Below are 16,619 nucleotides of genomic sequence, written 5' to 3' on the forward strand. Positions count from 1 at the left end.
TCCATGGCCTCCCCGAACTCCTCCCATGCCCGAGTTTTAGCATTCGCGATCACCGCAGCTGCAGCCATTCTGGCCTGCCGGTACCTGTCAGCTGCTTCAGGAGACTCCTGGGCCAACCAGGCCTTGAAGGTCTCCTTCAGCTTGACGGCTTCCCTCACCTCCGGTGTCCACCACCGGGTTCTCGGGTTGCCGCCACGACAGGCACCGATGACCTTCCGGCCACAGCTCCTAGCGGCCGCGTCCACAATAGTAGAGGCTTTGAACATGGTCCACTCGGATTCCGTGTCCCCAACCTCCTCCGGGATGTGTGAGAAGTTCTTCCGGAGGTGGAGTTAAAGACCTCCCGGACAGGGTCCTCCGCCAGACGTTCCCAGTTCACCCTCACTACACCTTTGGGCTTGCCGGGTCTTTCCAACCGGTTCCCCTGCGATCTGATCCAACTCACCACCAGGTGGTGATCAGTTGACAGCTCTGCTCCTCTCTTCACCCGAGTGTCCAAGACATACGGCCGCAAATCAAATGATATGATTACAAAGTCGATCATTGATCTCCGGCCTAAGGTGTTCTGGTACCAGGTACACTTATGAGCCACCTTATGTTCAAACATAGTGTTCGTTATGGCCAAACCGTGGCAAGCACAGAAGTCCAATAACGAAACACCATTCGGGTTCAGATCGGGCAAGCCGTTCCTCCCAATCACCCCCCGCCAGGTTTCTCCGTCATTGCCCACGTGAGCGTTGAAGTCCCCCAGGAGAACTATGGAGTCGGTAGGCGGCGCCCTTTCCAGGAACCCTCCCACCGACTCCAAGAAGGCCGGATACTCCGAACTGGTGTTTGGTGCATAAGCACAAACCACAGTCGGAGCCTTGCTCCCCGCAACCCGTAGGCGCATGGAGGCGACCCTCTCGTTCTCCGGGGAGAACTCCAACACAGCGGTGCTCAGCCGGGGGCTCGTGAGTATCCCCACTCCCGCCCGGCGCCTCTCACCCTGGGCAACTCCGGAAAAGGACAAAGTCCAACCCCTCTCCAGGAGCTTGGTTCCAGAGCCAACGCTGTGTGTGGAGGTGAGTCCAACTATTTCTAGCTGGTATCGCTCCACCTCCTGCACCAGCTCCGGCTCTTTCCCCGCTAGCGAGGTGACGTTCCACGTCCCTAGAGCTAGTCTATGCTGCCGGCGATCGGCATGCCCGGGCCTCCCGCCCGACCCTGCCGCCCGGTCTGCATTGCACCCGACCCCGATGCTTGTCCCTGTGGGTGGTGGGTCCACAGGGTGGCTGCTCCATGGTGTTTATTCGGGCTGAGCCCAACCGGGCCCCATGGGCAAAGGCTCGGCCACCAGACGCTCGTCTACGATCTCCCCTCCTGGGTCTGGCTCCGGGAGGGTACCCCGGTTTCCCTGGTCCGGGCGAGGTGGCTAAAGTCCGTGGGCTAACTATCATAGGGGTCGTTTTCATTAATAGTACATTTTATTGTTTTTGTTCGTTTTGGAGCCAGGCCGTAAAGTAATTTCATGCAACGTGAAGTTTGTTTAATAAAATCAACTACACCCAGGCTAATTTATATGATAGATTATTCTACATTGGCTCACCTTTTGGCTTAAATTTATTCCCCACATGGAACTATACATTCTCCTATTTCTCCTCGACTCTTCCAGCTTTGAGTCTCTCAGCAGTGATTGTCAGAGACACCTGCACAAACAGTTGGTTTTGAGACCTGCATTTACTTTGACAGCGTGTTATATTACAAACACTGTTCACTGACGTTATGTCACTAGTAAATGTTAACAGTAAATGGACTTGACATGATTAGCACCTTTGTAGTCTTCCAACCACTCGAAGCGCTTTACACTACAAGTAATCATTCATGCACATTCATGCACAGCCCCCATCAATGTTTGATGTGTTGATTTTGAATGATACAGATGTTTAAGTGGAAGAGAGCAAGAGAAAGGAACAAATAAGGAGAGAGAGAAGTAGAAAGCCTGCACATGTGGGCGAGCGAGACAGAGAGACAGAACACGCACACTTTATTTTTTTTTGGTAGTTACTTGAAGTAATTATGTGCTTTATCACTGAAGTGTATTTTCTGGCAGCTGAGACAACCAGAGTGACAGCTGACTCATGAAGGAGTGTTTAAAGTGGTCTAAATATAATAATTAGTGCTGGGCAACGATTAAAATATTTAATCGCGATTAATCGCATGGATTTTTTTGCGATTAATCGCATTGTTATGGCAATAACAATTTTATTTTAAAAGTACTGCTATATGAACAAAAGGGCAATAACATTTGGTTCACGAGATGCAGGTAGCATGTTTTATACTTAATGTGAATATAATTCATACTTTGTTGGCATCTTATTCTGAAAACCGGATGTTTGTCTGAAGAAACCGGATGTTGTCTCACGTTAATCTTTCCGCTAACTTTCAAAGTCCTTTGCTTGCTCCCGATCTGTGCCGTTTAAATGAGTTTACCGTGAACTTCAGCATATAGGTGCACTAACATGTAAGTGTCTGCTGAGTTGACCACGGAGATCTTACACAACTGACTATAGGATGTTTGCTGGCTTTTATCCCACTGTTCTTGTCATCCTCTTGTTGTTATGTATATGTATTGTCTCTTGTCTTTCAATAAAAAAAAAAAAACAATTATAATAAATTTAAAAAATGCGTTAACGCACGATAAAATAATTGTCGGCGTTAATTAATGAATGTGTTAACGCGAAATTAACGCGTTAACTTGCCCAGCACTAATAATAATATTATATAATATAGAATTACAGTGCATACAAATGTTCCTGTGTCACCTGATCCCTTCTTGATTGACTACTGATCTACAGCATGTACTGTATCCTAAACCACCTCTACTTCACAATGGTGTCTGTTTGTTGTGTGCCAGCTGTTTCCAGTGACAGCCAGATGGCCCTTATGAAGACTCTGGTGGAGTCGCTGCCAGAGGAAAACGCTGCATCACTTCGGTACCTCGTCACATTCCTGGCACAGGTACAGACTTCACTTCCCATCACTCTCTCTCCGGAACCTTTCTACCTGTGTAACCTGTCTGTGTGTTTGTTTAGGTATCAGCCAACAGTGAAGTGAATAAGATGACCAACAGTAACCTGGCTGTGGTGTTTGGTCCTAACCTGCTCTGGGGGCGGGACAACGCCATGTCACTCAGCGCCATTGGGCCAATCAACAACTTCACCAGAACCCTGCTGGACCAGCAGCATCTGGTCTTTACCTAAATCCTGCCCCTTCACCCTGCAGTCTCTCGTCCAGTCCCAAACACCATATTCCATTATAACACTAGATCCTGTGGACCAATTACATTTCATTTAGTTTCCATCAGTCTTTACATTCTGATTGGCCCCTTAGCAGTGTCTTCTTGTTATGTCAAGCAGTCTGGACTGCTGCTAGCTTCTGGCCCTCATGTCCATGTGACTCCAGGCATGTGGGTGCCAATGGTACTTATTGGAATGCAGCCAAATAACGTTAAATAAACAACATATAGCACACAATTTAACTGCAAATAAGTTGTTGACATAGCATCCACTCACGGGGTCACTTTGGTCTGACTGGAGATCAAAGTCTGCTAATTTTTTTTTTTGTCATTTTGAGAAGTCAACAGTGCTGTCTCATAATCAGTAATCATTAAACAAATAAAAAAGTAGCTGATACGAGGTGAAAAAGTCACTCCCAGATTTTGTTGCAGCATTTTCTTTCTCAAGAGACCTTCAACAAAATGTGGTCAGAATCAAAGAAATTGGTCACTTTGGTCAATCTCCAAAAGCCCTGGATCCTACATTTCCCATAATGCAGCTTAATAGTATTCTATCAGACCCTAACCCTGCCAGGTAAATCCAGTCTGTTCTAGATGTGTAGTCACGTGAGTGTATCTTTCAGGACATCAATGCACTCAAGTCAAATATGTATCAATTCTGTCACATTGTACATTTGTGACTCTTCCACCACATCATTCCACCACAGCAACCCTTCAAACATGCATGTGTTTCTACCTGTTTCAGTGTCTCAGGCTCTTCCTCGTCTTTGCTCCTGTAGGCAGACTCATAGCAGTTGGACTTGGATGTCTCCGGTCTGTCTCTGTATACATGTGCTGTGTTGTTGTCTCTCTGTTGTTTCTATGAAGTGTCAAAAAGTGTTGTGTAGCTTTCACAGAGAGAGCAGGATGACAGCACACGATCAATAATAACTATAGATAACAAACATGCCCTCTAGGATGATGATCCAGAGCTAAAGAGAGGAGAGATGAGGCTCTCCTCTCTTTAGCTCTGGGAGGTTTCCATCTTCATTAAAGTCTCAGGGTAAATTCACAAACGGTGAACTTGGTACCTAACGTTGTGGACATTCTTTGAAATGCTGTAATTCTAAAAAGCAGTAGAAAAAAGCATGTTGGAACCCAAACCCTTGTTTCAGACTCACTGCTCAGTCATATATAGCACTGTACTATATCCTGAGATATTCTTTATGGCTCTCCTTAATATATTTGACTTTAGTATTGTATTCATATTATCTGGTTATTAACATTATAGTTAGCTTAACTCCATTGTCATTGTAGAAAACATGTCTCATTGTAGGTCATCAGAGAAGCAGTTTTTTTTAGTGCTATGGGATAAACTCCATGCAGTGAGGTGTAATATTAGTACAAAAACAGGATTACAAGCAGATACACAAACAGTTCATGTCATTAAATAAAGTGTCACAGGCTTTTATGAAACCTTAATGGCAGAGAGAAGCAGGTCTTTATTTTTCCTGCTGCCTTGATTAATACAATATAATATACATTATATACACGTACAAAGCACTAGTTAAAGTACTTCAACAACACAGTCGTGTCATATTCACCGCTCAGTCATAAATCTCATTTATTCATTCCAGTTTTTCTCTATCAATTAAACTATTTTTTCATCCTAGAAAGAGTCCACTGTTTCCTTCATTGGTGGGCTTTAAATGTGACAACATTGTAGGAAGTATTAAGGTTCATTGACAGCAGATTACGTGGGTAAAGAAAACCAAGGAAGTGAAAGACTGGACTTAATTTGTCGTATTTGTGTTGGAAGAGAGTGGTGAGCATTAGTGACATTGACTTTACAAGATTCTAAATGTGAAGAAAAACTTCACATATTGAAATCCCAGTGTTGTGGGCTCTGTTAAAGGAAGTGAGGAGAAGAACATGGTCACTGCTTTCAGTGTTCATGTTACTGAAAGTGTTACCTTCACCCCCTCACGTCCACAGTTCAGCTTTAGTAATACTGCTGAGTGTTCGTGTGGAGACTTGGCTCATGGGCCTAATGATACGATTGTGCTAGTATGAAATTAGCATGGTGTTGTAGTCTTTTTGTTACCTCTGTGTTCATTCAAGTACATTCAAATGTATTTCAATAGCGTCAAATCACAATAGAATTACCTCACGACACTTTTCATATAGAGCAGATTTAGACCTTTAATTTACAGAGGCCATCATTTCGCCATGAGCATTTAGACAACTTGAACAGGATGAAATCTCTAACTGGATTGGCTTGTTTTGGAAAGAGAAAGAGAGACAAAGCTACACAGCAACTACAATAACAACAATAGCAGTTCGTAGCATGGTGCTAACCCGTGCACAATACACTTGTATTGTGTTGCACACTCAGTTTCTGCAGTTCTACTGTGTATTCTATCTGTAGTCCTAGTTGTGGAGCTGGTCATGGGCCAAACAGGAAGTGAGATCATCCAATAGGCTTTATAGTAGAGGGAATCATTGTTTCTGGGAATAGTCCTTATAAAGTACCTAGCCTGGGTTGGTCAGGGTTTTCTTTTTGTTGACTGGGGGATTTCATTATGGTTTTCTGAATTTTTCACTTTATCTTTTTATCTTCTTTTTCACAACCTCCCTAAAACAAGCATGAACAGCTTTTTTCTTCTTCTTGGTTTCAACTGCAAATATAACAGCAGGCCTCCTGCTGTTCTCTGTCCACCACTTGGCCAATGATTTACAGAGGGCAACAGATATATTATTAGGATTAATGTACTGTTGTGACCTGAGTTTTATTTATATCTTTAGTCGTCTTCTATTTTTTGTGTTGCTGCTGTACTCTGTAACGACCTTATGCACTTTATTTCACTGCATTCATGGAGGGTTAGGGCTAGACCCATAGAGCAGGGTTAGGGGAGGGTTAGACCTATAGTGGAGGGCTAGGGTTAGACCCATAGAGCAGGGTTAGGGGAGGGTTAGACCCATAGAGCAGGGTTATCAAGTTTATTTGGTCTTAATTCAGTTCCCCAAGTCTTAATCTAAAGAACATTTTCTTATTTTCTGCCATCTGTCTCTTGAAGCTTTGCATTCTATGTAAAGTAAAAGTTTTTTTAGAGTGGAGCATCTCAGTGTACTTGTGACCTCTAGTTCTACTGTATATGACTTTGGATGTAAGTCCCAAGAACAAGACAGTTTGACCTTTGTGACCTTGATTATTGTGTCTGCTTTTGTAAAGACTTTTGGCCAAACTGTGCTTTTTTAGTTGTCTTTTATTTTGTGAATGGCCAAACTACTTGCATTAGGGGAGTATTAGTGTTGTAATGTTGCTATACCTAATATGTGACTGAAAAGCACCAAAAGATATTTAGTTTGACTGAAGCTGAAAGCAAAAAATCAATCTCAAATCATGTCATCCCAGTCATGTCAATCATGTGGTAATCAGCATGCTATTGGTGTATACAGTATGTGGGTGTGTGTAGGTGTGTGTAAGTGCTAACTCATCTGGACCCAGCATATTTGAGTATATATCTGAGGCTTTTGAATATATAGGATTGTAGTATAATAGGGCTTTTAGTTGACATATGAATCTTATATATACAAAACCTTATTGTAAAACAACAAAATGCAGATGAATCTAAGACTATTGACAGGATGGTGGTACGAGTTTTTCCATTTGATAACTGCAATATATATATGTGTGTGTGTGTGTGTGTGTGTGTGTTTGTGTGTGTGTTTGCTTGCTTGCATGCTTGTGCCTTATTTGTTTCTCCCAGTGATCATGTAGTTATCCATCAAAGTGCCACTGTGCCCGTTCTGCCATAGATTCAAACCATGTGAGGTGAGTTCAACAAAGCTCTGGCGTTTGGATGTTAGACAGTGGTCCAGTGAGAGTGGTCCAAACGGGCTGATGGGTTCTGCTCCACACAACATGAGGGGGACTATGGAGCTTCTATTCAAACTCTTCTGCTGGTTGAACACAGCCAATTCTGTAATGGATGATCACAGACTTGAGAAATGTAACCTCATAATGATGAACTCCATAACTTCTAAAGAGGCTTGATCCTCATTCAAATTACATGCAATTCTGACATATACATCTAAGATTTAAATGAGGATTAAAGTAAGTTGTTTTTTTTTAGCCTTAAGCCTTATGTCACATATGGTTCTACAATATCTGGTCAACCAGATATTAATGTGTAATTCACAAACACTTTCAAATTATTAGAATCATTGTACAAATGATCAGCTGTTTCAGAGGTCTAAAATGTTGTACAACCAAATTTTCCCTTCACTTTATAATCTGATTACATATCAGACATTTTTTACTTCATCTTGTTATTTTTACAGTAATAACCAAGTATAATTTGTGCTTATTCCATTTTATGAGACTGTTTCTCCTCAACTCTGCTGATCAATTACAGCCCTGTCCAATCTATGGATCTCTGTACTGTAACTTGTCATGGTGACAGTGATTTCTTTGTAGGAGAAATATTGTGGTTTCTCAGCTGATTTATTGATATTTCTTTCTTTTCTTTTTTCATCCATTACTTTTGATATTGTAAATGTGTGTCTTATGTATCTATGATTATATTGGTGATATTCTGTAATATCAATGTGTGCAAACAATAAACGAATGGTAAATAAAAGCTGCTGTTAAGATGGCACTCACTAATTGGAATATGTGAGTGAAATAAATATTGTTTACGGTTAAACTCCATGTTGAAGTATTTGTTCATAATTTGGGTTGTCCCTAATCATCCCCTAGACCAGGGAGAAAAGAAAAGGGACATAACATAATGTCCAAAACAATTGTATTTTAGATCCCAAAAAAACATCATAAAAATCATAGTATAGTAACTCTAAAACGATTCATTGTATTTTTTGTAAATAAAAGTAATTTAAAAGACCAAGTATAATATGTCGAAAAAACTCATGAAAAGTCATAGTATAGTACGTCTAAAACAGTGGCGGACCGTGCATTTTATACCTGGGCCTTCTGTGCTGTCTTACTACAGTTGAACCATCTCCGAATAACCTCATTATGACGCCACAGCTACGGTTATTATTTGTTTGTGTTATTTGCAGTGTTATTCACATAACACTGCAGCATTTGACAAGTGAAATAAAATGTTACATTAACCCTACACCTACACTAACTGCAGAGTGCAGATACATGAATACGCGCATGACGGGATGCTGCATCATTATCGGAAAATGCATATAGTCAAATCAATGTAATTAACACAATGACAAGAACAAACACATTTATTTACAACAAAGCATGACAAAACAATCCATCAAAACTGCAGCAAGAGCACGGGCCATTCAAATATTATTTACATCAGAGGGAACGAATCCAGTAAGTTAATCCAGTAGAGGTGTGTAAGGATCAGATTCTAATGAAAACATCATGAAACTGAAAACAAGTTTTTTGAACAAAATCTTTGAAACTATGTATCAAAGGGGTTTGCATAGCTTCAGAAATAGACCGAAAAATGCATAGACCGAAAAGCCAGCAGCTGGTGTTCAAAGTGCACCAGCCCTGTGTGCAAGGAGCACAAACGTGTGATTGTCATTTGTGAGGCATGTATGCACTAAGATGGCAATTTGCACTGTACCCATATGAGTTTATTGAATCAGTTTTCTTTTATTTATTAATTTTATACATTCACCACAGTTCACTACAGTAACACTGCAGATACACTTACAGTGTTATCAGTGTTATCGGTTGTATGGTGTATGTTATGTGTGAGTGTGACAAAGTAAACATTTCAAATATTAAATGTGTAATTCTTTGATCCAAATCACTGCTAAAATAGTAATTTTTAACAAAATCATGATTATAATATGTCTTTTTTTAAATTTTTATCACACTTACACACATGGGTCATTTTTGACCCATGTGTGTAAACTTGATGTAAAAATACAAAAACTATTTTAGTTCATAAATTAAGAAAGGAAAAATTAAAATAACGATTTGTGGTAATCAAAAACAAGATATTTAATGAATACTTTGAATATTAAATGATGAAATATATTGATTTCCAAAAATATAGCAAAGAAACCCTCAGCCGTGCATGAAATAACATTGTAGGTCAATACGGGTCATTTTTGACCCATGTTGTGTCTTAGAAGGGTAGTGATACAAAAATGTGTTTTATTCAAAACATTCAAAGCTGCATGTTCATTCAGCATGAACGCATGAGTGAGCTGCAAAATGTATAATCCTACTTAGATTGGAAAAACAGTTCAACTACTATTGATCAACTTAAAGTGGATGAGAACATAGTCAAGCTACTCGATAATCCCAGAGAGATGGCAGCCTCTTGCTTCAACTTTAAAGTAATTTACATTTCAATATTGTGAGGCAACAGCCAACACTTTCATAGACTCAGTCAGCCATTGTAAACTTATATCATCATCAGACAGGGACTCATGTGACTGCAGCATTCCTCATGTAATAATCATATGTAATGATTAATGTAACAATGAACGCAAATCAATGCGGTGGTTTGAATTTTCTGGACTTATCAACTCTGAACAATACATAAAACATTAATTGGCTCAGACAATTCATTAAAAATCCATCTTTATGGAATTTGATCCAAAATGATCTATTCTCCAAAATTAGAACTAGACTTTCTTTTATTGTGCAATTATAATATTAGTAAAAATCAAAGTCAAACTTTCATAAGCAGATGTGGTTGTCTTGTTCTCCCTTGTATACTTCTACCTGCATCAATATTACATTTGGAATAATAAGGACATTGTGTACGAAATGTCTTTATTTTCTAAAAAATGATTAAGAAATGATATCATCCTTATTACTATCAACTATTTGACTCAAATGGAAGGCTGTAAAACTACTCATCTTTTGAGAAAATGTCAAATCGCCATAACATTTAGAGAAATGCAAATGTTCTTGTGTCTTTGTGCGTCCTTTATGTATTTTATATGATGTCTTTATTAAAGACAGTTTTTTTAAAAGGAACCCTTTCTGCAGCACAGGAACACTAGCCAATCACAGCACAAACGGGGCGGGACTACGCGGAACAATGGGCGGGGCTAAACGCCAATTGGTGAAAGACCCAAACAACCACATCCCATTGGTTCGGTAGGATTTCGTCACAGAGCATTTGTTTGAATGACGGAAGAGGCGTGTCGGTGTAACGTGGAGTCAGTAAACCGTAGCGCCTGTTGCTGTCCACCAGCTGCTGCTGTGCAGTATCACAGCACTCGGTACCCGGTAACGGCAACAGCAACAAGTGGTAACTTACCGAGTAAATAAAGCCGTACCTGTCACCTCCAGAGTCCGAGCACAGTAACAAATGCATAGCTAATATAGAGTGGTGACGCTACCGTGTTAGCTACAGAAGCTAGCCGAGCTAAAGAACTACTTCCGTTATCTAAGGTGACGTCACCGCTGCGTTCTAAATGTGGCTTTTTATTGCTGTTTTAAAGAGTTACAAGTGTCGCTTGGTTGGCTACTTGTATGCTGAATATAGCAGAATAACTCTTGAATGGTTTCTTTTCTAATGTGTGTCTGCGTGTTCACAACTGCTCGGCATCCTAAAATTGCCTGATTATTAAATGTTCATCATTTAATTGAATTCATTGTCAGAATGTGATCTCACTGAAGCTCCATGAACTCTAACACATCCTGTTTCTCTCCTGCAGTGTGGTGAAACATGGATCAGGTGAGTCCCCATCAGCACCATACCATCTGTGTGTTCATCAGAGAACGCAGTGCCTGTCACCTGTTGGGGTGCAGGAGCTGCAGACACCTGATCACCGGTTGGTTGTGACAGGAGGCTCACAAAGCTGTGTTCAGATTGAAGTGTGCTGCAGTAGAGGACATTTAGAAATGGACAGGGACAGCAGGACAACTCATTTTGTGCACTGCAGCAATAAGACCTATGTTTATCTGTGGACTAGCAGGCAGTTCCAGGTGACTTCAGAGCTCCGGTTTCTTCAGTGGGTCCATGTTGCTCTGTGCTGTTTGTGTGCTCATTGGTTGTGTGTGTGTTTCAGCAGGAGCAGGTCCAGTGGGAGGATGTGAATAAACTTCTGCAGCATCACGGGTTCAAGCCGGTGCATTTAGCAGATCCTGTAGAGAATAAGAATATTTCAGGTGAGAGTCAACGCTTCCAATTTCTACGGTTCTCTGATGTAATTGGGCTGTAACTGCTCCATTGTGCAGAGTATTCTCTAGCACGTTTGCCTCTAGACTTTACTTTTGCTCTGGTGGAATTACTCCGTCACATGACTCTCCATGTGTCCTCAGATCTGATTGTGCTGGACAAGAAGTCGGTCGGTGAGATCAGGACGACTCTGAGGACGATGCTCACAGACTCCGAGAGAAGACAGGCGCTAATCCAGGAGCTCATCAAGTCCAACAACACACTCAAGTAAGTCCTTGTACTAAGTATCGGTGTTTAGTTGTATTCTTCTCAATTCCCACAAACAGCTGGCCAAACGTGCAGAACTTGACATCACTTTGAATAAGTTTAATCTCGCTCTAGTATCCAAACAACTTCTTTATTGTCTCATCCAACAATCCGTCACAAAAGAGGGGAGGAGTCACAGAAATATAGAGCAATAGTCCTGTAATGTATGGAGCAGATCAGATTGAAGTACAACAGTGTATACATGGCTGCAGTATATATTACTGTGGTGTAGTGTGTGTGTCTACTCAATAATGTATGTGCAGTGTGTGTGTCGACCACCTGTCATCCTGTCATCTAATCTCATCAGCATCAGATGAGCATCACAGAGACACACCTGTCCTCCAGCTCAGTGCAGGTATGAAGATTCAGCCTTTATTTAGTCCAAAGAAGTTCTGTTCTGTAGTTATACCAGAGAGAACAAACCAGATATTAAATACTGTTATCAGCCTCAAATCATAATTTATAAATAGCTAATAAATAAAAAAATGTTCTCATCTTTTCCTCGCAGCAAAAGGAAAACATGACGTGGCTAAACACAGCCATAGTTTAAAGTAAGAAATAGAAGAGAACATGCACCTGTTGCATCGTTAGAACAAAGTGTGTGTGTGTGTGCGTGTGCACGTGCGCGTGTGTGTGTGTGTGTGCGCGTGTGTGTGTGTGTGCGCGTGCGTGTGCGCGCGCGCTTTCGTGCGTAGAGAGGAGGTTCATGAGCACACGAGTCGAGCGGCTCAGCAGTCTGAGAGGGCCACAGAGCTGGAGGGGCTGCTGGACGGGGTGAGGACCAGAGTCCAGGACCTGGAGGACCTTGACAGGGCCGCCCAACAGCACGGCCACGCACAACAGCTGCAGCGGGAACAACAGGAAGCACGGGTATGTCAACGAGCCAGTAAAGGCCGACATTAAGGATTCATTACGTTGGGTAATTGATAAATGTGTGTAAATCACTATTATCTGATGTTCTCAGTGAGGAAAACATCTTTGGTTGCATGTGTCTAGAAACAGTGTGAGGTTCTGGAGCAGAAGCTGTCTCAACAGAGGGAGGAAGCAGCTGAACTCCAGAGAAAACTACATTTCACCGTCAAAGAAGAAGAGCGACGATCGGCTCGACAGAGTCGGACCTTCCAGCACGTCTGCAACAAAGTCAGCCAGCAGAATTCCCCAGCAGACCAGCAGTGAGGACATGACCGACTGACAGGAGCTCCTTTCACTTAACAAACAGTTCTCCATACATTTAGATTATACATGATATTCTGCTATTATTATCAATAGATTACGACCATTTCAGAGCAACAGGTGTTTCAGTTTGAACGTAAAGGCTTTTTTACGAGGACACCTTATATGTGGACGCATTGGGCCGAGAGTCTCCAGTTAACGCGCTCACAGGTGATGCTGCAGCTGACCTGCTTCTTCTGTTTGCAGGCTGCTGGATGTGATCGACTTCTATGAGACCAAAATGACTCAGCTGCTGGATGAGCTCAGGTAACACATGTTGAGAGACACTTCTGAAGGTGTCACATGATGATTACTGTGGTAGGATGTGTTGCCTCTGCTGGTCCTAAGCTCTTCATTCTCACCCCAGATCTGTCAAAGGTCAACCAGGAGGATCTCAAGTGGCTCATCAGACAGGACTGAAGAAGGACACTCCATCCTTCAAAACCATTCTCAAGGTAACCTGACAAACTCCTTCTCAGACTTGTTCCCCCTAAAGCAGTAGGTCATGCTCATGCATTTCTTCCACGGCATACCAGGAGCAGCAAATAGGAAGCAAAGCTCAAATAGAAGAACTGAAGAGGGAGGTGGAGCGCCTGAAGCGGGAGCTGGAGACGAGGTGTGTGTTCCTCCAGCCTGAGACATGTGCCGTCCTATCAGTGAACACGCTGACTGTGCTCTTCTGTGCAGGCCGTCGCTCAGAGACGTGAAGTTCTACAAACACAAGCTCCGCCTGTTGGAGGGCTCAAAGAAACACAACAACAGGTAGGATCTCTGATGAATGTGCTCTAGAAGACTGCTCTGAAGCTGGAGTTTCAGGCGTTCAACACACGTACAGAACCAACCTTCTTTGCAGATTGCTCAAAGAAGACGACACAAGTGAGATCAGTGAGGACACCAGAGACCAAGCCAGGGAGGCCAGTCTGTGTGCCCACTATCACCACGTAAGCACACTGTTTGGGTCTGAATATTCCCTTCCTTCTCTCTAACTTAAAAACTAACGGTAATCTCTTGTCCTGACATCCAGCTGTTGAACGAGATCAGAGCTGTTGTGGCCAATCCCAGTGCTCCGTTACGACTGCACAGGCAGAGACCCTCTGCTGGTTTGGACCTGGCCGAGTTTCACACTGTCCTCCCCACACTGGAGGTCTGGGCCCAGCAGATCCGCCTCCTGAAGGTGAACACCAGAGGAGTTAGTTGATGGAAATACTATAAATGCGAGCTGATCATTCACCAGGAAACAGCTGAACATGAAGCTGCTTTGTGGAGTCACATTTAGGGATGCTTAGCTGACTAGAATTATTGAATGTGTGTGTTGGTAGGATCTGCAAAGGGCTTTAAATCAGTTGACTGCCAGACTGATGCCCTGGCAGCCATGTAATGGCAGCCATAATGCTGCAGACGCAGTAACGGTGGAGGACATGCTGTTGCTGGTGGACACCATGCTGGAAAACACCTCAGCTGATGATGACAAGGTAGAACTGTGCACTACTTGCTCATGGTAGTGGTGAGCATGTTGGGGTGACCGTGGCTCACTGGGTTAAGAGGGTTGTCTGGCAACCGGAAGGTCAATGGTCCTCGACTGGGACGTGTCGAAGTGTACCTGAGCAATACACTGAACCCTTAACGGCTCCCCGGGCGCCTGTCATTGGCAGCCCACTGCTCCCTATATACAGGGATGGGTCAAATGCAGAGACAAATTTCCCCCTTAAAGGGATCAATATAGTATAATAAATTAAAAATAAATTAAATTTAAAATTTAAAAAATATGTACTGTGTATGGAACTTTAAGAAGGCCTTACTGTGCTGTGGTCCTGCTAGGTGCTCAGCAGTCCCACTCGATACACTCTGGGCTCCATAGTGTCTCACTTCCAGAAGCTGTTTGACGTGACCTCCCTCAGTGGAGTGTACCCACGTATGAACGAGGTCTACAGCAGGCTGGGAGAGACGAGCAACACCATGAAGAACCTCCGAGATGTTCTGCAGCTCGGTAACCTCAGCTTCACACGCTCTTCAGTCTGTGTGGGACCTCTGGACGGTAGTCAGACGGTAGTTTGTGCTTGTGTGTCAGACAGCAGGGTTCCTCCTGCTGAGGTGGTGAACCGGGTGGCCACACTGATTTCCTCCACTGAGCACACCGCTGGACTCCAAGATGTGCTGGGAGATGCTGATATCGACAGGTTCACATGCACAGAGCACACGCATGTTGTTGGGTCTGTTGTGTTTCTGTTGGGCCACATTCATCCCAACCGCTCTTGTTTTCCAGAATCATCATCAAAGTGAAGCAGCATGAGGAGTTCTTCCCTGCTTTCCACGCCCTCATTATGGATATCTTACAGACTCTGGGTAGATATGAAACCATAACAATACATGTAAAGACAAATGCTGCAGCACATGCATACAAAGAATGTATGGAGAGTAATAATACTTCAGTAATAATGAGATGTGTGTGTGTGTGTGTGTGTGTGTTTCAGGAGTGAGTCAGCTGGACGACATCCTTCCAGCTCTGAAGTGTTTGACGCAAACAGCACAATGACGAGCTGCACTCACTGAACTGGGTGCTGTGTTTAGTTCAATGTAGTGATTGATTTTTTTTTTTAATAAAAAGTGAATATCAGAATATGACTTTCTTCTGCAACAAGCTCGATCATTTCTATGTGAAACAGAAGCAGCTCAACCAGCCTGACACCAGCTGATGAACAAACCACTTTAGAGGAGAATGCTGACTTTAATCAAATCACATTTATGGAGAATGAAAAGTTCATTTTATAAGAGTCCTGAGTATTTCACAGTTCCACTTTTATGATCCTTTCTGATGTATATCATGTTTTCTAAATGATGCTTTTGATTCATCTCTTTAACACTGTTGGGAGTGAGTTGGAGGATATTAATTGTGATCATGATTTTGGCGTCCCACCATTAAATGAACATGTTGGACTGTAATATTGATGTTTATAAATGCATGCTCTGCTCATAGAAAACTGCTGCATATCATCAGGGGCCACCAGGGGGAGATCCAGATGTTGATTTCATTCTGGGTAAAAAGTTTTGGTACAATTTATGATTCGTGCTTCCAAGAGAAGCTCTGTGAAGAAGGACCCGTCTTATTTCAATGCAATATAATACACACACCTTCAACACGTGTTAATCATTGACTTGACATGACTGACTCGGTGTAGTGGTGAGTACTCTGTGTGACCTACGGTAACCTAACTGTTCTCCAGTCTCACTGAAGAAGGTACTGAAGGAATCATCATCTCTGATGGTCTTGTCCATCAGGCTGGATCCCATGTTCCAGGCAGTAGAGCTCCCAGCATGCATTGCTGGTCTGGACGCCAGTCTGACCCACGTGAACTGAGATACACTCACGCTGGACGACAACAAGGCAACGTGTAACACATCTGTTCATAGTTCAGTGACTGTGGTCACTTCATAGGTGAGATGCTCTAATGGGAACTTTACTGGCTGAACTGAAGACAGCAGGCTGTCCTATGAAGGCCTCAGACCCTAAATGCACCAAAACACTTTCTTTAGGAACGTGCACCACTATTTAATAAATATGTTAAGAGGGCCTCATGAGGACCCTGCATTGTCTTGATGAGTCACCAGTGTGGAGCAATAAGGGAGATCTATTGGCAGTAATCCCAAAATGTCCAAGAAGAGAAAAATTAATGCAGAGGGAAGACAATTTAATGAAAGATGGGAAAGAG

The 16,619-nt window shown here is 42.6% G+C and overlaps 2 protein-coding genes across 7 annotated transcripts in view; both read left to right on the forward strand.

Moving 5' to 3' along the window:
- The window catches only part of arhgap1 (Rho GTPase activating protein 1), a 34,356-nt gene extending 30,174 nt beyond the window's left edge, over positions 1 to 4,182 (forward strand). Inside the window, exons 12-13 of the mRNA XM_031852000.1 lie at positions 2,897 to 3,000; positions 3,075 to 4,182. Coding sequence (XP_031707860.1) covers positions 2,897 to 3,000; positions 3,075 to 3,242 — 272 coding nt within the window. The 3' untranslated portion in view covers positions 3,243 to 4,182. The remainder of the gene's footprint in view (positions 1 to 2,896; positions 3,001 to 3,074) is intronic.
- A 6,239-nt stretch (positions 4,183 to 10,421) lies between these two features.
- cep70 (centrosomal protein 70) lies at positions 10,422 to 15,534 on the forward strand. Of its 6 annotated transcripts, none has more exons than XM_031851701.1 (17): positions 10,422 to 10,664; positions 10,931 to 10,950; positions 11,285 to 11,384; positions 11,538 to 11,661; positions 12,396 to 12,570; positions 12,697 to 12,872; positions 13,120 to 13,179; positions 13,280 to 13,367; positions 13,449 to 13,528; positions 13,600 to 13,674; positions 13,766 to 13,853; positions 13,937 to 14,086; positions 14,232 to 14,384; positions 14,731 to 14,899; positions 14,981 to 15,089; positions 15,176 to 15,255; positions 15,384 to 15,534. In XM_031851701.1, the coding sequence occupies exons 2-17, from the start codon at positions 10,942 to 10,944 to the stop codon at positions 15,443 to 15,445; spliced, it is 1,698 nt and encodes a 565-aa protein (XP_031707561.1). In that variant the 5' UTR covers positions 10,422 to 10,664; positions 10,931 to 10,941; the 3' UTR covers positions 15,446 to 15,534. The 6 variants fall into 6 exon arrangements, with proteins under 6 accessions (XP_031707561.1, XP_031707564.1, XP_031707563.1 ...); XM_031851704.1 differs by having other exon boundaries at positions 11,288 to 11,384; XM_031851703.1 differs by having other exon boundaries at positions 10,422 to 10,533.
- The last annotated feature ends 1,085 nt before the right edge of the window (positions 15,535 to 16,619 follow it).

This window comes from Anarrhichthys ocellatus, unplaced genomic scaffold (genome assembly GCF_004355925.1).
Source record: "Anarrhichthys ocellatus isolate YVR2014 unplaced genomic scaffold, GSC_Weel_1.0 scaffold12, whole genome shotgun sequence".
In the NCBI taxonomy this organism is placed as follows: Eukaryota; Metazoa; Chordata; class Actinopteri; order Perciformes; family Anarhichadidae; genus Anarrhichthys; species Anarrhichthys ocellatus.